This window comes from Embiotoca jacksoni, unplaced genomic scaffold, assembly GCF_022577435.1.
Source record: "Embiotoca jacksoni isolate LCO1_2020_lvr unplaced genomic scaffold, fEmbJac1.0.p SCAF_71, whole genome shotgun sequence".
Classification (NCBI taxonomy): domain Eukaryota; kingdom Metazoa; phylum Chordata; class Actinopteri; family Embiotocidae; genus Embiotoca; species Embiotoca jacksoni.
Window position 1 is genome coordinate 1,304,737 of NW_027185427.1, and position 22,537 is coordinate 1,327,273.

The window sequence follows — 22,537 nt, forward strand, 5'->3', positions numbered from 1 at the left end:
CCATAGATAAGGTCCTCTTATGGATGAAAAGGTGCTCTATAATTTTGTATTATCTGTTGTTACTCTCTCCTGTTACCTACTGTTTTCCCAACAAGCCATTTAAATGAGCAGCTGGATTATATTTTATTCCATCAAAATGAGATCTGAGCAGAGGGAGAGAGAAGCGGTTCGATAACACTCACCAATCTCCATCTTCACCTCAAACCTGCCAGGCCTCATCAGGGCATCATCGATCAGGTCGGGTCTGTTGGTCATACCTGGAGAGGAGGACATGAACAGGAAGGAAGGGGATGAACGGACCGGCCGGGAAACCGAGATTTAGTTTGTATGTAAATATGTGTCACACTGACGGCTTCGCAGATATCATAATATATTCATTATACTTTGGAGACAAAATCAGGGATGTGTCATGAAAATAACAAAAGCTGATTTGGAATTAATTAACATGAAACAATATTGACAGAAATCAGTTGAAAAAGGGTCTTTAAAGTTGGCAAAATGGGTCATGCAGAAACCTTCGTAAGAGCAGATTCCTTCTTAACTGGCACTCACTGGATTTAAAAGGAATTTATCTCATTCAATATTTCTCTTTCTGTCATCCTTCCATCCAGGTCAAGGAGCACTTTACTAATACAAGGTGTATTTTTAATAATTGTAACTTGATGTCATCTTTTATTTCACAGTTCGGCTCTTCAGTAATATCACTTTTATCTCGGCCCCATTTTCCAAAAGGCATTTGTGAGCACTGCTTTCATGGAGATCATAACTGATGGTCGCTGAGTCCTGAAAGGTTTTCGATGTTCATGCTGTTCACAAATAAGCGGTTTTGTTTTGATTGATCTGATGTGTGTGAAACAGGATCCCGATCTCCGATCAGGCTGATCTGCGGTGCCTCCTACCGATGACCAGGATGTTGTTCAGTTGCTCCACGCCGTCGATCTTGGACAGCAGCTGGTTGACCACCGTGTCGTGCACGCCAGTGCTGCTGGCGCCTGTTCCTCTCTGCTTGCAGATGGCGTCCAGCTCATCAAAGATGAGGATGTGGAGGCCGCTGTTGGCTCCCAGCTGAAAATCACAACCTTTATTTCAGCTGTGTTTTTATTTTTTTTTTACACATTGAGCTCAGAGAAGTGGGCCGGTGGCCTCTCACCCTCTTCTGCTCGTCCTCTGCATCAGCAAACAGTTTGCGGATGTTGGCCTCGGACTCTCCCACGTACTTGTTGAGGATCTCGGGGCCGTTGACGATCTTGGGCTCGCGGGCGTTCAGCATCTTGCCGATCTGCCGGGCCATCAGAGTTTTACCGCATCCTGGTGGTCCGAACAGCAAGATGCCCTTCACGTGCTTACAGCCTGGAAGAAGAAGACGAGGAGGGATGAGAAATGCAAGAAGAAGGAATAGAAGAATAGAGAAGAATCAGAAAGGAAGAAAAGGAGGAAGAAAACAAGAGGAATGAGCCAGCAGAGGGCGCTGAAGTCGATGTGCTGTAAAACAGTTCAATGTGCTCAAAGTCAGAGGGAGAAGAAACCAGGATAATAAAATAGATCATGAAACCAATAGAAGTTGTGTGAGTTTGTGTCCGTCACTGTATTATTGTACATTACATTTTACTACTGCGGGAAATACAGAAGACACACAAGAGCGTGACCAGAGGGGGTTTCTTACCCATCTGCTCCACGATGTCAGGAGGGAAGACTCGGGAAGCAAAGGCTCTGCGGAAAATGTCGGAGAATTCCCGGTCCAGACCTCCGATTCCCATCTTCTCGAAGTTCCAGTCGGGGTTGATGATTGTCTGCCGGGCTTCCTTGGTCTTTGCTTTACCTGGTAGAGCGCACAAGCAAATCTCAGATGTATATTTTAAATCAGAGAGACAATAAAACGTTACATCCGGCGTTTTTAACTTCAGTGATTGTCAGAAAACTGAAGCTAAAAAGGAAAACTTGTTTTTTTCCTCTGCAGAAATATGAACTCTTGGAAGGTGGTTTGTGGAACAGGATGCATCTGTGAGAATAAGTTCTTACTGCCATCTTGTGGTCTAAACATGTACAGGCTGATGAAATGATGGCCCTCTTGTTGATTGGGAACAAACTGCTGGTGTTTGCACAGCATTTAAATATCTATTATCTATAAAAATCGTGAGGAAATCCTTTCGTGAATCATCAGCTACCTGTAGCTATAAAGAGGGAACGTACCGACTAGTGTGAGGGACGAACTCTCAGCCTTCTCAAAGATCACCTGGCTGTTACCCACCATCAGGCCGATGTCGATCTGTCAGAGAAACCACAGTTACACTCACAAGTCCTTTTGTGGCACATTTGCACTAATTTTTTAATCATTAACTTCCTTCATGGAGATAAAAGCCAACATTATGTTGTCTAACAGGACAATATATTAATATTCTTCACATCTGTGTTGATTATTGTCGTCACTTTGCCATCTATTACCCAGAGATTACATCTCATCCTTTCATCTTTTGATTGGATATTTTCCTTTCCTCTCCTCTCATTAAAACAGCTGGAAGAGGATTCTCATTTTGGATATTAATGTTCAGTGGCCTCTAATCTCTCAACACACAGTATGAGAGCAAAAGCATAAATACTGAGACAGAACTGCAACACTGCAAACACGTAGAGGAGTTAAAAGACAGAAACTGAGAAAAGTAAGAGATTTAATTTCTTCATGTTAACAAATGGGCTTGAAATAAAGGAACATTCAGTTAGCTTTTTGTTTTGTTGGGTTACTTGCGAATGAAATGTCTGATTAAAAATGTTACATCGTTGTCAATGCAGCAAAAGGTTATTCTAGAGCGAGCTGCAGCTACATTGATAGCTTAGCTTCTTAATCAATAACAGAGTGGCTCCAACCGTTATTTCAATCTATGGTATTATTTATTATGTACATTATGTATTATCTATGTTATATCTATCTATGTTAGCAGAGGTTAGTTCTAATAAAAGATTTATTAACATTACTTTACATTGAGAAAGCATGTGACAACAGAAACACAAGAGTAGCTTTAAGTTCGTTTTTTTTTTTAATTTCAAGTATATTTGCTTGAACGACATTGTTACTAAGATATCAAATTAATACACATCGGGTCTGATTTACTGAAGGTTTGTGTGTAAAATCAGGTGCAAACTTCACACCACCCACAAAAAAATGTCCAAGCAGATTTACCAACGACGTGCAGCGAGGATTGCATCTTCCAAATGTGCACTTTAACACACGTTGTCCATTCTGCCTGTTTGCCTGCATCATATGTAATATTGGGTGTTTCTACCTGAAGGTGTAAAATACTGAGAGGAAACATGCAAATAGAACCATTTATCACCTGCAACGATATTTACTGAACCTGGAAGTAGAAACAGGAGAAGTGATTGTTGTGTATTTTAGTACGACTGAAGGTTTTAATCAGATGAACATCAGGAGAGACGGCTGCTCTTATTGTGAAGGAGACACGGCTGCTCTTATTGTGAAGGAGACGCAGGAAACCACAGAATACGTAGAGAACCAGGTTTTACACCCGTTAAACATTTCTGATGACGGAGGGAAACATTATTCAGACATATCGTTTGTCAGCGATGATATTTCTGAGTTATTGAATGAACTGAAGTATGATTGACAGCCAACAAGAAGGAGGAGCCAAGAAATACCAGCAATTAAAATACTTCTTCCGACTCAGCATTTTGCTGCCTCTGGGTGGTTCCAGCGTTTCTCTGCTTGGATCTCCCTCCAGTCCTGTTATTCAGGTGAGCTGTCACATCCTGAATGAGTCCTGCAGAATTCACAGGTAGCTTCATCAGGTTCACGAGACCTCCAGGAACTCAATGAAACATCAGCTGCTCATCACAGAAAGATCTGGACCTGCTGATCTCTGTTTGTTAGAGGATCTCATCCACCGTCCTCCTCTCGTTTTATTAGGAAGACTTTTTTCTCCTTTTTGTTTTTACTACATTATTGACTTTCTGTTTTCTATTGCTGGAATCACTTTAACACACAAACCCTCTTTTAAATACGGAGATTTGCACCTGATATCAGTGACGCAATTACTCTGTAAATCAGCCGCAAAACGGGTGAAAAATAAATGTGCAAACTTTTGGAAGGAAAACACAAATTAGTACCGTTATTTGAGATCTTAGTAAATCAGGTCCTTACGGTAGTAGTTGCTGTCAATTTAATATAATTTGCATTATATCTACGACCAGCATCCAAGAGATGCTCAGCAGCATCAAGCAGTGTGTGCTGGTAGACAGTAGAAATGCACACGTACACCTGAACCAGGAATTTATTTTAATGTTTGTATTGTTTTATTTTGTGTGTGTTTTTGTGTCAGTCACATTTTTAGATTTGAAGTCAAGTGAAGCAGTTGTTGCAGTTACTCTGTGTTTAGAGTGCATTTCATCTTACCATATTGATTAATGCGCATGTTTAAATAATGAGCATGAATGTAATAACTGAATGTTCTTCACTAGTGCAGTGACACAGGTTGGTAGAGGAGTGTGTGAGTTACAGCCTCCCGATGAAGATGATCCTCTGATGTGATCCACTGATGAAGATGATCCTCTGATGTGATCCACTGATGAAGATGATCCTCTGATGTGATCCACTGTGTGTGGTGTGCATACATTCGATCATGAGTGTCACTGGACTATGTGTAATGTCCTCTGCCCTCATTTTTTATGACCTAAATACAACACGGATCCAGATGATATCCACGACATTTCATTTCTCAAAAGCAAATTCCATTTCCAGCGGCCTTTCCAGAGTTTAATTACGGAGTGAAACGATTTTAGAGCAGAGGCTGATCAGGACCGCCGGCACTTCCAACAGCAGCCTGACATCATTCACCAATAAAACTCTCCTGGGCAGAAGAACCCAGAGACTCTTCAACACAAGCTGCATTTACTTTTGTTAAGTACATGATGGATCTGAGGATCGTACCTTCTGTGGTTTCTGCTTCCCAGAGCCCGGTTCTCCTTTGAGGATGCTGGCATCCATGGCCTCAATATCCTTCACCATCAAACCAAACAGCTTGTCGCAGAAACTAAACACGAGCTGTGAGACGAGAGAGACGAGAGGACGATTCAAAAAACAAGCTGCAGAGCAACATCACAATGTATATGTGAGAGCTTGGAGGATGTGATTGGACACCTGCTGGGTGACGGAGAAAGCCTGGTTGTTGAACTGCTGGATGAACTCTGCAGCCATTTTGTCCGAGTCGTAGGCGGAGGAGTCGGTGCTCTTCTTCTGCAGGAAGTCAATCTCGATCGTCATGGCACCGATGCACTGCCTGGACTTGTCGAAGTTGTAGTTGGACACTAAAGGGAGGACAGACGGGTGAAGAATCAACATTTTATTAGAATTTTCTCTGGAAATACAAACACGAAAACGAACACATAAGAACATGAATGTAGCTGCTGAGACTGGACCAGCACGGGTTAGAGTCTCATAGTACAGAGAAAAATTACATTTAACCCTTCATGAAATGAATAAGGATTTTATTTATTTTACTATTTAAAAAATATGGAAAAACAAAATTCTAACAAACTTGGAAAAACTGTTTTTCTTTGTTGTAAACGAATTAGCATATGTAGCTAATTAACCAGCATATAACTAATTACATTTGGGAATTAGATTACATTTTTAAAAAAGAAACCACAAACAAACACGAAAGCTCCTGACAGGTTGACCAGGTCCTGATTGGCTCGTTCTCATGTTATAATTACTCACTAAGGGAACGTTAACTGCTAATAATTAGAATCATGCTGTTGTCTGCGTCTGTCTGACATCAAGTAGGACGTATTTAAAGAAAGATGAAAGCTTGAGGAGCACAGCAAGAGAAACTGAAGGGGTGGGGCTTATAGTGGACAGCCAATCACAGCAGCACATCTGTTGTTTATATAGATAACCAGGTAGAAGCAAAGAGAGGATTTCATACCTTCCACCTCCTGGCCAATGGAGAGACCGGCCCATTTCCTCTACAGGAGAGAAAGAAATGAGGCCTGAGCATCGGACCAACAACACATCAACAGTGTGTGTGTGTGTGTGTGTGTGTGTGTGTGTGTGTGTGTGTGTGTGTGTGTGTACCTGTGGCAGGCTGAAGGCGATGGTTCCAGCTGATACAGTGTGGTGGGTCTTGACAGTGAACACAAACTTGTGGTTGGGTGTCGTCTTCACGGTCACGTGTCTGCAGAAACACACTCGTTTATTTTTAAGGCTAGCATGTGACTCGTTGATGGAGTTACATTAATGTTGCATTCATTATTTTTTGGCAACTTGAAAACATCAAAACAATCTACAAACACGTGCAGAAAGGGAGCAAAATGATCAACCATTTGGAGCAGTGTGTCTGGACACCAAACAATATTCAGTGTCTTTGCTCTGTTTTGGTCTCTGTGCTAAAAAAAAACAAGGTAATTGAATCAAAAAAGATTCTGCTCAATAGTATCCTTAATTTATTTTCTGAATGCTTTCTTTTTTGTTTGTTCCCTGTGCTGTTTGTCAGCAGTTTAATCCCATCACTGTTTTCCATGAATAACACTTCTCGCTTCACATTAAAAGACGACGAACACGATGACACACGACGGTTTCAAAGCTGAACAAGCTGCAGAGTGCAAAAACAAGCACATCTCACAGTGACATAAAACTGTGGCAGGGACACAATAATGCAAGCAAACACACACACACACACACACACACACACACACACACATGAATGAATAATATTTATAAATGTATTTATAATATAATACATACACATATGTATGTGTGTGTATACACTGCTCCAAAAAATAACGGGAACACTTAAACAACTCAATGTAACTCCAATCAATCCCACTTCTGTGAAATCAACGTGTCCAGTTTGGATCAACACTGATTGAGGATCAGTTTCACCTGCTGTTGTACAAATGGAACAAACAGGTGGAAATGAGGCAATTATCAAGACAACCCTATAAAGGAACGGTTCTGCAGGTGGTGACCACAGACCGTTTCTCTGTCCTCGTCCTTTCTGGATGATCGTTGGTCCCTTTTGCATTTTGCCAGTGTCCTCACCACTAGAGGGAGCATGAGGTGTCTCCAACCCACAGAAGTTGTTCAGGTAGTGCAGCTCATCCAGGATGGCACATCAATGTACACTGTGGCAAGAAGGTTTGCTGTGTCTGTCAGCACAGTGTCAAGAGGACGGAGGAGATACCGGGAGACGGGCCGGTCCACCGGGAGACGTGGAGGGGACGTAGGAGAACAACAACCCGGCAGCGGGACCGCTATCTGCTCCTTTGTGCAAGGAGGAGCAGGAGGAGCGCTGCCAGAGCCCTACAAAATGACCTCCAGCAGGCCACTAATGTGCATGTTTCTGCTCAAACTGTCAGAAACAGACTCCATGAGGGCGGTACGAGGACCCGACGTCCACAAGTGGGGTCTGTGCTCACAGCCCAACACCGTGCGGGGCGACCGGACTTTACCGGAGAACACCGAGATCGGCAGCTTCTCCGTCGGCGTCCTGCGGTCTTCACGGACGAGAGCAGGTTCACACTGAGCACATGTGACAGACGTGACGGAGTCTGGAGACGCCGTGGAGAACGTTCTGCTGCCTGCAACATCCTCCAGCGGGACCGGGTCGGCGGCGGGTCAGCGACGGTCTGGGGAGGCGTTTCTTTGGAGGGCAGCGCAGCCCTCCGTGTGCTAGCCAGAGGTACCCTGACTGCCATCAGGTCCCGGGATGAGATCCTCAGACCCGTTGAAGACCATCTGCTGGTGCAGCGGGTCCTGGGTTCTTCTGATGCAGGACAATGCTCGGCCTCATGTGGCTGGAGTGTGTCAGCAGTTCCTGTACGATGAAGGCATCGATGCTACGGACCGGCCCGCCCGTCCCCCAGACCCGAATCCAGTCCAGCACATCCGGGACATCGTGTCTCGTTCCGTCCTCCGACGCCACGTCCACCGCAGACTGTCCGGGAGTGGACCAATGCTTTGATCCAGGTCTGGGAGGAGATCCCTCAGGAGAACATCCGTGGTCTCATCAGGAGCATGCCCAGGCGTTGTAGGGAGTGATACAGGCACGTGGAGGACACACACACTACTGAGACTCATTTGGACTTGTCTTCAGGAATCTCCACAGAAGTTGGATCAGCCTGTGATCTGATTTTTCCACTTTTATTTGGAGTATGATTCTGAATCCAGACCTCCATGGATAATGATTCTGATTTCCATTGATCATTCTGATGTTATTTTGTTCTCAACACATTCCACTATGTAATGAATCAAGATTTGAACTGGAATATTTCATTCATTGAGATCTAGGATGTGTTGTTTAAGTGTTCCCTTTATTTTTTTGAGCCGTGTATAACAAATATAATAATTTATATAATATGTGATGACACTAATTAATTACTGAGAATAACAGTTAAAAGGTATTTTCCATGTTTGCAGGAGTAACTGAACACAGAAACCCTGCAAAGGTCAGTAAACATGATTTTTGTATAATTAAATTACCTTGGCTATTTCAGCGACTTGTTTGTGTAGATTCGAAGTATTCCTGGTTGTGATATATGTATATAGTATGAATAATGTACTAAATGTAATCCGAAGACAGTTGGATTTGTTATTAGCAACCACGTAATTGATTTAGCAAGTTGTGGATAACATATAAACAATAAACCTTAATTTACAGGAAAAAGAAGCTCCCAAACAATGACTTCAGTGTTTGGTTTCTAAGACCCTCTCCAGTGATCATCAGGTTTTTACCTGGTTAACATCCATGTGGCGTTTTTTTTTATCTGCTACGAGACATACGAGGGAAATACGCAGTGAAAAGTCCAAAAAGAGTATTTTCACTTTGGAACTGTAACGACAGTCTGAAAACTACCAACACAGCCAGTGTTTCGTACGTAAGGAACCAACGTCATCAAATTTGGGGAAGGGCTTTCCATATCATCGAGCTGCAGGCGAGTGGCTGAGGGGTGGGAGGAGATAAAGGTGGGAGGAGACAAAGGCGGGAGTTCATTTGCATATTCATATCATTGCTGGTGTTGAATGAGGGCAGAAGTCAGAGTTGCATTTAAGCCACTTTAAGGCATTTATTTGTAAAATACTTCTAAGTTTGCAATTTTGATAAACAGATGAGTTTTTCGGGGTTTCATGGACAGGAACTTTGAAGAAATATTTGTACTATTTTATTTTAAAAAGTGCATTTAGTTTCTTTCTTGTGAGAGTTAGATGAGAAAGTCTGGACGTCTCTGGTGTCTGTAAATAACCAGCTTCAGTCTGAAGGTGAGCACGACTGTACGCAGGAGGAAGCAGCTGGCTCGGTTTTGTGTAAAGGTACACTTGAGTTTTTGTAGGATTAAACCACAAAGACATAAAATGTTAGACTCTGAACTTTAGAGATGCTGGTAGGCAGTTTGTTTGTTGCCTTTGGACAAAGCCAGACGGTTTCCCCGTTTCCAGTCTGTACACTGAGCTAACTGGCTGCTGGCTCGCCGTTCACTGAACTGACCTCGTCAGTTTAACTCACTGATAGAATCTTTAGTGTTTATTGATCAGTGATCAGATCAGTGAAAAGAGACATTAAAACTACATTTTTTTTTGTTGTTTTTTGAGGACGTGGTAGATGTAAAATAACAGTTTTATTTAATGTATTTCATTTTTTTTAAATCAATGTGCTACAGCTTTAATGATCATCATTAGAGTGTAATTTGAAGCATCAGATGGATGAGTGATGGGTAATCAGGTCCGTGTCTGGACAGACAATTGGACAGAGGCCCAGCTGTGGGCTCGCATTGACAAACACAGCGACGAGCAGACAACAAGGACCACTTACTGTCCTGACTGCAGATCCTTCTCGCTCACCACGGCACAATTAGTCAGCGACAGCTCATCCGTCGGGCATCGGCCTGCTTGCATGGTCTGCAGAGATAAAAACAGAGGAGAAGGAGTGAGTGGATGAAAACATGAAGAACGTCTGAAGGATGTTGGGAATGTTTAATTTACTGCAAGACATTTCACATCACATTAATTCTGAGCTTGCAAACATCAAATCAGGAGGAAAAATTAAGACTGACCAAAGCTGTTGCACAAAAACTCAGCCTAGAAGTTCTAATTTGTTTTTGCAGTCAGACCCTTAATGAACATTTAGAAGATTCAAACACAGAATAAACTAAAGTGAATTTCAGTCCTTGAAAAAGCATTTTCATATAATCTATAAAAAGAAAGGTGACGATTATTGATGAAGAAGAGTGTGTAACTTCAGGTGTGGAAACAGTTCACAAAGTTTCAGTGGATTTTTCACATTTACTGTTGGTTTGAAAGAAGCAGACGGCCGAAGCTTACACACTAAATCGTTTCTCTATATTAGCCCTGAAAGAAAAGACAGTAATGCCTCTGCAGAGCTGAACAGCCAGTCAACAGATTCAGCAATGCCTGAAGAGAAAATAATCTCTGTATCAGACGGGAAGAGTTCAAATCGGCAACCTTTCAGCGATCCCAAAGGAAGTGATGAAGCAGAGATATGAAGAGGCTGATAGCTTTAAGAGCAGAGTGTCACCAGATGGTCAGAAACAAACAGACCGCCAATCATGTTTCAGACTTAAAAAAAACTAAACCGTTCAGTTTTATCTGACAGGAGATAAATCATGTGACTGGGATTTCCTCTGTGTCTGACTGTCCTCTACAGTATTCATCGATGTGCTGTGAGGTACGAATCCTTCACTTCAGCTCATCTTCTCTTCGGTCGGACCATCTCTGCTGCTCATCTAAGGAACCAACACCCGGACATGTTCTCATCTCGACACATTGAAAGCCTTTTGCAGAACAACCGTGTCTGCAGCACAGAAGTAAAGCACAGTAGAGAAATTCCAGTGCACATGAAGTGGTAACCATAGTAACTGCATTAAGCAAGGAGGCTGAGCCTCTGACGGTAAATCAGGCTTTACTGCTGTCTGTTTTATCGGGCTGAATGTCCCCGTCCCTCAGAGGCAGCAGAGGTTACTGCACCACCAACAGGTTGAATTCATGTGTTCCAGCGAGGCTTCACAGTAAATACATGAGAGCATCACTCGCTGTGGACACGGAGGAGTTACCGCTCTGCTTCGACGGAAATGTTTCACTCATTCACACGTTCGTTGTGCCGTCACACAGTTAAGAAACTTCTCCCTCAAAAAGCTCCAGTCGTTACCAGAGATGTAGAGGTGACTGTTTACAGGTCAATGACTGTCATTTAAACCGTTCATTTGACACACGCTGTCCAAAGCATCTTCCAAACCCACGTTTCCATGAACTCTGCTCAACTCTACTCTCTTTCTTTTGGTTTTCCACTGTCCTGAATGGGACCTGGTGTCTACTATTATTTCTAATATTGAATGAGAGGTCATTTCGTTGTTGATTTTGAAGATGATGTCAGCTGTGTCATGGCTACTCTCTGCAGTAGAAAATAGATTAGAGAAAAGTACCTGCTACTGGAGGTGGTTGAAGGTTGAGGAGAGCAGAGGCGATACTATCATTGGAAAGGATGCTCAAGTGAAGTACAATTCAAGCTACAGCAGATGAAGGAGAAACCTTCAATAAGTGCCCTATATTCTCTCAGTGACGGGAGGATTGGTGCTCATTCATTTGCAGATTGTAGTGAACTCATAAATGTGAAATTCAGGTGAGTTGTCACCTTTGTAGCTACTTAATGAGTCGCTGAGCCGTGACTGTGATCAACTGGAGAGTAAAACGTGGAGTAGCACGAGTTGTTTTGAGACGTTTTCAGTGAAGACTAGACGAGCTGCAGCATTTTGGAATCGTTTAAACTTGGTGATTAATGCTGCAGTACTTCCAAATATCGGTATCTGTATTGTCCCCAAACATCCAGTAATAGTCAGATGCGACTGTGAACTCTTAACTTTTACATTTATTCACATTTGCTGCTGCAACAACTTGAGATCAGCTGTATGATCCTGAGCCAGAACAGCACATGAATGCAGCGCTTTTTAGCAGCTTAAGTGTTAAACCCCCTTATTTGGAGAAAATGGTTTCATGGCAAAATTCCTGATCCAGGTCAAAAAAAATTAAGTAAGTAACCAATATATGACTTCATCTCTGCTCCAAAAATGCATTAGTGATCTCCAGTGAGTAGAAGCCAGAAGTAGAAACAGACAAATCAGTTTCCTAAAACACTGCAGACAAAGTCTTCCTGCTCCTTTCTGTCCTTTTTTCAGCCACCACCATGTACTTTTATGTAATATTGCAAAATTCCTCATTCTTTGTGTCTTTAAAGTGAACTGCCTGTTAATGACAGACTGAAATTCCTATCAGTGACAAATAAAAGGTGGAATCAATGTGATCACTGAATCCAGCAACATAAGACATTAAAACAGAGACAGCTTTCTAAACTATTAACTGTATAAACAGCAGAAGGTGACAGACTGTGGGTGAACTGGGACATTAAGCTCTGAGAGAAAACTGCCATGTTTGCACGTATTTGCTCTTCTGCTGCAACTGCAGGCCATAAAACCAAAACACCGCATGACAAAATCCTGTAAAAGCTTCGTAGAGCTGAAGGAAGCGGCGCAGCGGTTTGATAAATGTCAGTGGGTTTGTCCGTATGAGGGAACTTTGAAATTTCAAAAACAATTGATCAATAGATACATTTTTATATGAATAATAATTCATATAAAAGTGATCATCAGTGTAGATTTAAAATCCTTCGGAACCATTTGTGACAATCTGTTAACTAGTTAAACTGAAGTTGTACTTATTGTATTTCATTTCTTGAGCAATACAAAATTGACTGGTTAGTTAAAAAATTAACTGAGAGCATCTTCAATACTTGAAACTTTTGCAGTGGAATAAATCTGAAATATCTCAAATCTTATCAAATCAAGGAAACTCATTTTCTGGTAGAAAAATCGTGTCCCATAAACCGAGGAATGAAAAACAATAACCCTTCAGGAAGAGAGTACAAATGTAAGACATGACGAAAACAGGATGTGGTGATGGAGACAGGACACATGTCCTCCATCAGGGACAGAGGTGGATATGTGATGGAGAAGACAGCGAGGAGCAAAAGTACTTGGAACATAAATTGTAAAAGCGTTCCATGGTTTTCTGCATCTGCATCCTGTCGGTGCCCAGGATTTCTAACATAAATATATATATAAAAAACAAAAGGTCACATACGTGTGGCGTCCAGGATCCAGTCTCAATCCTACTATGTGTGTATTAAGATGCAGTTTTTGAGCATATAAACATAAAATAAAAACCCTTATGATGAGATAAATACAACATGTTTGAACACATCTGGTGGTATAATCAAGTCCAACTCTTGACCTGTGAAGGTCAACCTGAGATGGGCCCTGATTTCAGCTGGAATATCTTCATACACTTCCTGGTACAAAAACTGTCCTCTGGTAAAAAAAAAAAATCCAGACACAAGATCCTCAGACCAGCTTTTTTTTTTCTGAAGCTTTCTTTTGCAAAATCACGTCAATCATGTGACCTATAAAGACGTCTTATGGTTGAAACACACTCGTTTGTTTGCCCTCAATAAAGATTATTGAATATTTTTTCTTGTTTCTGCACTTTTGTTGCCACCGTGCAGCCATCCTGTGTTTCTGATCCGTGAGTTGTGCCTTTTTTTAAACATATAATTTAAACATTGACCTGAAACTTGAGCAGAAGGAGCACATCACATTTTCTATCACATTTTTGGAGAAACAAAAGAAGTAGGAGGTAGAATATTTCAGTAAGTAGAGGAGCTATGGAGCTGTCAAAGAAAACCCACCTGGTTGCACTTCTTAGAAACTTCAACATAATCTGCTCATCACGTGTCGATCTGCATATTTTCATGAAGACATGGCGACATGATGTGTTTGTTTGTGCATCTCACATCAGTCAGAAGGACTCCTGCAGCTCCCTGTCAGGTAGGTGGAGGATCATGATCAACTTTACTACACATCAGCTACAATCAATAAGAATGAATCTGTATGGGAATTGTTTAGGTTTCATTTTGAGGGTTTTCCCTTTCACATCTGACACAACAAATCTTCTCCCGTTTCATCAATCAGCTTGAATTTTGTGTCTATATGCCCATAAACCTGTTTCTGCATCTGACGTGCTGCTGCTGCTCTGCTGCTGCAGCTGCTGAGGGTTAATGTGTTTTACGTTGTTTCATATGAATTTGTTTATATGCAAACTAGTTAAATAGCATTGAACACAAGTTACAGGTGAGGCTGACGAAAGGTGATCAGTTTGGCAGGAACTTAGTCAAAATAAAACGTTGCCCTGATGATGGAGCTGGATGGAGCGGTCAGAGATACCGAGGAAGTTACAGCAGGAGGCCGGCGAACAGATGTACGAGTGCTGAGGGCAGAGCACATGGGCTGAAGGGCCTTTAGGAGATCAGTCGCCGGTTCGATTTCCAGTTGGTTGGCCCATATTTCTGCATGTTAATTTGAACCACAACTAAAAAAACAACTCAGCAACTAACTGCAAGATTCTTCTTTCAAGATGATGTGCAGAAAGTGTAAAACACAGGCTTAGATGGGCTCAATCAGGCCATCATGTGTGAGATAAAGATTCAGCCTTCCTGAAGAGTTCTGCATCGGCTGTGGTTTCTACACGCCCTGATGGAAAACTCTGAATCTAAACTCTGGATCTAAACTCTGAATGTAAACTCTGGATCTAAACTCTGGATCTAAACTCTGAATGTAAACTCTGGATCTAAACTCTGGATCTAAACTCTGGATCTAAACTCTGAATGTAAACTCTGGATCTAAACTCTGGATCTAAACTCTGGATCTAAACTCTGGATGTAAACTCTGCATCTGAACTCTGCATCTAAACTCTGGATCTAAACTCTGAATGTAAACTCTGGATCTAAACTCTGCATCTAAACTTTGAATGTAAACTCTGAATGTAAACTCTGAATGTAAACTCTGGATCTAAACTCAGGATCTAAACTCTGCATCTAAACTTTGAATGTAAACTCTGAATGTAAACTCTGAATGTAAACTCTGGATCTAAACTCAGGATCTAAACTCTGCATCTAAACTTTGAATCTAAACTTTGAATGTAAACTCTGTATCTAAACTCTGCATCTAAACTCTGGATGTAAACTCTGGATCTGAACTCTGAATGTAAACACACTGGTGAAATGAAGATAATCTTCCCTTTAGGAACCTGAAAGTCTCCAATCACAGGAATTCCTCATATAGAAACTAAATTCTTAGACTTTCACCATCTAATAATCCCAACGTGACTCCCGGTCTTCTGTGTTCATAGTAGAAATGTGTTTTTAATGGAAAACATTTCAAAAATACTATTGCTGTCCTGTTTGATCGCATTGAACATTTTCCAGACCTGCATATATGGGTACCGTTTTATTTATAAAGGGTTTATAAGCTGTAATTAATAGTTCTTTTTATTTTTTTTTTACTATCAATAGTTAATGCATCAATTACTAATGCTTTAAACAGTAATTAAAAAATATTAGTGAGGTCACAGGTAAAAATAAAAACCCTCCTTCAGCAAAACACTGTTTGTTGTTTTAGCTCTTTGGACTGAATGAATGAAAAACATCTGAACCAGAATAATGTGATTAATAACATTTACTACTACAGACTTGATGACGGTAACATTGTGATTGCACATGACTAACTTTTACCTGATAACATATTAATAAATTAATAAAGTAGTTATTCATTGTTTACGTTAATTTCTATCTGCATTACTGCTGAACAGAAACAGACATGTTTTTCACCAAAACATTTTATTTAAATATCAGAAAGCAGATTTTATTGCTTTTGGTCTCTCTTCATTTGTACTATTTAAAGTTGTGAGTCAATAAAAGTGAAACCTTCATAAGTCTACAAGACAAAAGTTCTCAAACAGTCAATCTTTGTAATGAATCAAACTAAAAGACGAGCAAACGTTGGTGCCGGAGGAGAATTTTCCACCACGTAGCAACCCAAACATTGTGCTTATAAAGTTCTTATAACTGATTAATAAACTGCTAAATGTGCTAAATTATAGCCATTATTTTCACAAATAAACCCTTTGTAAAAGGTGCCGGTATGGATCGTGATCAGCTGCTTTATGTGTTGCCTGATAACCATATTTGTTGGAATGTGAACTTAAATTTTTTATTTATGATCCAATATGCTCTAATATCAGTTGGTGAGACCTGTTTTTAGACTTAACTCCCACCTGGTGAGCGTCTAATGGGACAAACCCTTTTTGTTGTGGGCCTCAGAGACTCGGTGCAGCAGCAGGTTTGGTTAATGGCTGATAATGACTTTACTTTCCTATTCAGTCAATATGTGACACTTCACATTGCAGCTCTGGGTTGCCACGGTGACGCTCTCTGCCCTGCCTATGTGTTTACCTCACGTGCCCTGAGGTGCTAGCCAGCTACCCAGCCTGCAGCAGGGGGGGGGGGGGGGGGGGGGGCAGGGGGGTTACAGCAGTGATGGGTGCTCGCTATACATCCAGCTCTCCAGAGAACCACACAGTTTGAGCTCAAATAGCAAAATGTATTCCACATGACGAGGAAGATGGCAGCTCGCTTTGAGAGTTGTGTTTCCATACATACCTTGAAAAATATTACGACCTTGGGGGCGCCAGCGAAGGCAAGCAGAGAGGAAGGACAGAAGACAGTATTTGAGACGGAGGGGGACTTAAAGCAGCACGATGCTGGAGCTGAGGTGTGAAGCAGGGATGGGGGTGGGGGGGTGGGGGGGGGCATTCAAGCTGCATTCACATGTATGGAGTACATGCATGTCTCTCTCTCACACACACACACACACACACACACACACACACACACACACACACAGTCAGCTGGGGGGTGGGGGGGGGGGGTGGATGCATGCAGGCCAGAGTTGGGGTTCCAGCTGCACCCCAAACCTGGAGGTTTCATCCCAAACAGAAATGTTACGTTCAACACAAGGAAGCATCTCTTCTCCGTATCGGAGTACCAAGTGTGTTACGGACACAAAGAAAGAAAGAAAAGAGTGAATATTAATGTTCGAATGGATGAAAGGGGACATGACATTCAGGTGACCATGTTGGAAACCTTCACTGCAATATTCCCTTTAATTTAACTTTCCCTTCTGTCGGTCAATAAATCAGTCAATCAGGTGGGAATACATTTGAAAACGTATCGTGTGAGATCGAATTTCATTTCTTTAATGTGCAGGAAGGGCACATTCGTTCGGTGCTCGTTCTGTTACGGTTGTTCGGACGGGATCAGTTAGCATCAGCAGGCATGCTCAGACAGACAGACATGACATCACAGGGAAGGTCACAACGTCAGCAGAAAACAGATCATGAAGTCCTCATCAGGTGTGTTGCATGAAGTGTGTCTGTCTGAGCTCCCGACAAACAGCAGGAGGATTTTACTTTCCGCAACACCAGCTGGGGAACTTCAAGGAAATATTGGTGCAGGAGAAGAACAGGATGGAAACCACAGTATCATTTCATTTGGTAGCAGCTCTTCACATCTGTATGTTGTGAGTGTTTGGAAAATATAATTTAACAATAGATCTGCTGTGAAAGCTCCAATAAATGACTCATGTTAAAGGGATCGCTCAGCAAATGCACTTATTTGCTTTCTTCCTGAGACTGAGACGAGTAAGTTGATGCAACTCTGATGTGTAGCTGAGGCCAGCAGGCGATTAGCTTAGCTTAGCACAAAGCCTAGAAACAGTTAGCCAAGATCATTAATTCAGAGGTTGAAGTTTGATTGTTGGAACTACAACGTCATCACAGTGACCACCTCCACTGGTCGCTGATTGGTCCAACCTTCAAAGTGGCCGAGCCAACCAATAAAAACAGTTTCCTGACTATCATCACAGTGAAGACTGAAGCAAAGAAATGGGATCAAATATTTTACCTTCTTGGAGGCAAGAAGAGTTAAAGCTGTACAATAACTTCATATAAAACGCTGAAATTAGGTTATAAATAATAACACAATAAAAATGTTGGACCCATGGAAAACAAACTCAAACCATCAAACAAACCAACAATCAAAAATAACTGAACTAACAAAACTAAAAGAAATATCTTGTAAGCTTCAAAGACAAATTACTTGTAATTGAAAGTATTTTTTCCTTTTGAAACCAACTTCTCTCCAACAGTGACTGAATGATAAACCCGGTTTACCTGATTGAATTTGGACCCGGTGTGACTCAGCTGCTTCATTTTCTAGTGAATGACTCGAGATAAATCCCTGATCTTCATCTTTTCCTCCATCGGTCGGTTTTTCTTTGTTTCCCATCTCCTTTCTTTTTCTCAGTTACGACATTATTTACTTGGTGCTGTTACATAAGTGTGTGAAGGCAGCTTGGCTACTTCATAGATGATAAAAGGCTTCAACAGTCTTCAGTCGATTCACTGAAGAAAATACAGCTGTAGCTGCCATCTCCTGAGTTACTGCTGGTTCAGGTCTTTATTCCTCTCCGAGGGACTCTGGCCGAGCTGTCTCTGTATCAGCTGGAAGAGGAGGTGCTGTGTACTTAGAAAACCTATTTTTCTGCAATCTCCTCTCCGTCTCCCTAAAAGTCGTTTCTATTGTTTTTTTCATTGAATGATTTTGGTTCACTGAGCTGCCTTCATCTAATCACTTAAATTCAGCACAGATAAATAAATCCAGCTAAAATTCTCTGGTGACTCATCAGTCTTTTACAGCCCTGAATCTAATTTCTCTGTTGCCTCTTTGATCACGACATGTTGATGTTCAAACAGGTTTGTTGTACAATTTCAATCAGTAATCTTCGTATTTTCCTGCCATGAGTCTGAAACCAATCAGCTGTCTGCCTCCTCCTGTCTTCCTTCACCATATTATTGAATGCGTGTTTCCTCTGTTGGTGTTCTGCAGGAAAAGGGAGCGGTCACTCTCTGCATCTCCCAGCTCTCCTTCTAAATACATACTCAATGTAAACATCTGCGAGCACTCAACATGAACTCATAACAGAGTAAATGATAGAAAATGCCTGAAATCAACTTGAAGACTTCCGGTTTCCTGCTGGACTCCTGAAGCCGACGCCCACATTCAGTACCGGCCCTCAGCCCTCTGACCACATTATGAAATTAATAAGCTGCCCAACTCTCTTTCCCATTTAAATCAATCACACCAAGTCATTTATGGAAGATGGTATTAAATCAAGCAGGTTTCAGGGCACTTGGTGAAGTCATTTTTCATGAGCTAGTGATTCTCTGACAGATTATATAAAGGAGTGTCTGTTATTCAGGGACACATTCATTTAAATACTATTACTATACTTAAAAAATTAATAATTCTTTTGGCCACAGTGGTTGTTGCGTAACATTCGAAATTCCTTAAACCTGTCAAAAGATGATGTCGTAGAAATGTGTCTGAGCAGAATTTGTAATTCTTATCATAAGAGCCGTTAACTAGAGGATGTGCATGTAATCTGATGCAGCCATGTTTAGCTTTAAAGCTATTTGGCATCATTAAGCAACGACTCCTCCGTAGTGCAGCGAGAGTGGATATCGATGGATATCAGTGCTTCACTGTCACAGCGACGGCTCGCTGCTCCAAGTGTTTCCACATCAGCTAAATGAAAGCAAAGATCCTGCGATGTACAGAACGCGGCTGGAACGCAGGAATCTTTCCTCCGACCATAAATAGCATGAAATATAGGACTGAAAAAGAGATGCATGCAAAGTGTGAAAAGATGGACGGGATGAATGTTTTATTCATGATGACTCGTCGCTTTACACTTTGGTTTCAGAACAATCTCGCCAGCTGTCACCGACTCACTGCGGCTGTGCAATATCATCTTCATTATATGGAGTAATAACTGTATCACAACCATGTAAACATCGTCGACACACAGGTGGAACAGATAACAGCATTTATTCCAGCAGTTACTCCATCAACCCCATTTGGTGTTTGAGAACTCGCTGTATGTATCATGGAGATTTAACAACTTTCTACTCAACATTTCTGGCCGGTCATGAACAACGTTTTCATCTCTGCTACCGTCCCACTCCTCACTTTGGTAAAAACTCTTCTACTCAAAGGACAGTTCATCATTTTGGGTCATAATAATACTTTCTCTCTCGCTGAGAATTAAATGATAATATTGATACTCTCCTAAATATAAGTTCAGGACAGAATGTTTACAGTTTAGTACCGCAAATATAAGTTTACAGCCAGCTGGTTAGCTTAGCTTAGCACGACTAAACAATCCTGGAGAAGAATTTATTGTGATTGTGATCACAATAATTATTGAAAATTCAACCAATCTGCATAATTTTCATGGGACTTCTCTGGTCAAAATGATCTCAGTAGCTCCGCTAAAGGCATCAAAGCCTCTCCAAACAACGCTATCCACCAAAATAACTCCTCATCTACCCGCAGACATGATTAATAACCTCTCATCATCAAAACAAACCACAGCACATGAATAAATGTAAAAAACAGCAGGAATGGGGTTTTATGGGAAATGTGGAGTCATCATGAGAATTAATCTATATGAACATTTTATATTTCATTTAATATTTCCAGCTATTTCTGTGATGGGCAAATATGTTCATGATCAAACAAAGTGATTCTAATCTGTCCTCTACTCGTACCGCTGAAGCTCAGGAATTAACATATACGTAATGTTTTTTCTTGAATCTGTACAAAAAAACAAAGTGTGAAAACAACAAGTTGCGGTTTTATAGATATTCTTATATCTGGTTTGTTTGATAAGCAGTCGGCTTTAGAGTTGCTGGATTTGTTACCTCTGGACAGAACATGAGCTGCTCCTCATTCTTCATGCTCAGCTGTGCTGATTGGCTGCTCGCTGCAGCCTTTGATTAAACATCAGAGTATCAATCTTCTCATTTAATTACTGGCGAGGAAGCGAGTGAGCACGTTTACAAAAATGTCAAACTTTTCCTTTAATGAGAAAACTGTCGTAAAAACCTTTAGTCGTCAGTAATTGAACTAACAGCTGATTGCGGTGAACATTTACAGCGCTCTTACACTGGTTTTAAAAATATTCTTATTAATATTCAGATATTGATTGAAAGGCAGCAAAGTCTTACGTTCCCACCAGAGACACTGTGTGTACAGCAGCTCTGATTCTCTGTTTGCATTGAACGTGTCCATTTATCAGCTGAGTGCATTAGTCTGTGTAAATGTAAGTGTGTGAGTGTGTGTGTGTGTGTGTGTGTGTGTGTGTGTGTGTGTGTGTGTGTGTGTGTGTGTGTGTGTGTGCGTGCGTGAGCGTGTGTGTGTGTGTGTGTGTGTGTGTGTGCGTGCGTGTGTGTGTGTGAGCGTGTGTGTGTGTGTGTGTGTGTGTGTGTGTGTGTGTGTGTGTGTGTGTGTGTGTGTGTGTGTGTGTTGCTGCCCACAGCAGACAGCAACTCTAAATTTAGCTGCAGCTCAGGGCTCACGGAGGAGAACCTGCATGGAGGCAGCCAGGGATTAACCACGACTCTCTTGCCTGCGTGGCGCATTTGCATTACGTCCACCTCACTCACGTGTGTGTGTGTGTGTGTGTGTGTGTGTGTGTGTGTGTGTGTCTCCTGCAGCGCTGCTACTGCCCGTCCTGTCACTGAATAATTCAGTTTTCATTTGAATAACGGCCCTCAGTGATGAACTGTTCAGGGCCAACAACAAATGGAGAGTTGTCACCAATAGGCAGGAACGTGATTGGTTATTCAGAGCCCCACTCACTCACACACACACACACACCACACACACACACACACACACACCACACACACACACACACACACACACACACACACACACACACACACACACACACACACACACACACACACAAACATGTGGCAGTAATACAGATGGTTTATATAAATTAATTAATCAATGAATCAATACATCAAAATACTAGGTTCTTCAATAATTGCTATTTAAAGTTTTAATAAAAAGAAGTGCTGACAATATGAATAAATTAATCCATTAACAAGAGTGTCAAACTGAAAATGGTTTCAGCTCCTGCAGCAGAGAGCTGATCTCACATCATCGTGGTTGAGATTCGGTGAAGCAGCAGGTTACCAAAAGATTAGAGTTCTGGTCAAATGTAAATCTTTATCATTTTAATTATTGAATCATTTCATTTCCAAAGTAACAAAGGACTTTGTCTGCACTGAGCTGAACACACAATATTTCCCTTGACATTTAATAACGGCATCATTAATAGTAAATATTGAACTGCAAGATGAGATCATTTAGGGACGTGTTCATAGATTTGGTATCACTGCATTTACAACTTGACAAATACATTACAACAATGTTTTTATATTACATTAGTAGAAAAGGAAATTTGCTCCCAGTTATGTTTTCTTTTAAATATATTTGCTTTTGCTATATTTTCATAAAAGATCAAATCTGAAGGCATCCTTCTTGTTTTTAAAGAAACATTTTATATTCTTTGAGTTTACTCTGATTCTTGTTTTAATTCAGAAAACAGGAGAAATATTTAGTTCTTTTTGCAAGCGGATGAATTGTAGGACTAATTCATTGAGAGGATTGTTTGTATAACTGAATGGAGGGAAAACAGAAATCCTCCAACAGAG

The 22,537-nt window shown here is 41.3% G+C and overlaps 1 protein-coding gene across 4 annotated transcripts in view; it reads right to left on the bottom strand.

The window, feature by feature from the left end:
* The window catches only part of nsfa (N-ethylmaleimide-sensitive factor a), a 41,118-nt gene that overhangs the window by 11,057 nt on the left and 7,524 nt on the right, over positions 1-22,537 (bottom strand). For 3 of the 4 annotated variants that reach the window (XM_069177285.1, XM_069177284.1, XM_069177282.1), the window contains exons 2-12: positions 16,569-16,586; positions 9,819-9,904; positions 6,086-6,185; positions 5,937-5,976; positions 5,150-5,316; positions 4,940-5,053; positions 2,191-2,266; positions 1,664-1,819; positions 1,151-1,350; positions 900-1,065; positions 183-257 (exon numbers count right to left, since the gene is read on the bottom strand). In XM_069177285.1, the coding sequence (XP_069033386.1) occupies positions 183-257; positions 900-1,065; positions 1,151-1,350; positions 1,664-1,819; positions 2,191-2,266; positions 4,940-5,053; positions 5,150-5,316; positions 5,937-5,976; positions 6,086-6,185; positions 9,819-9,904; positions 16,569-16,586 (1,198 nt within the window). The remainder of the gene's footprint in view (positions 1-182; positions 258-899; positions 1,066-1,150; positions 1,351-1,663; positions 1,820-2,190; positions 2,267-4,939; positions 5,054-5,149; positions 5,317-5,936; positions 5,977-6,085; positions 6,186-9,818; positions 9,905-16,568; positions 16,587-22,537) is intronic. The other variant, XM_069177283.1, reaches the window with a different exon arrangement.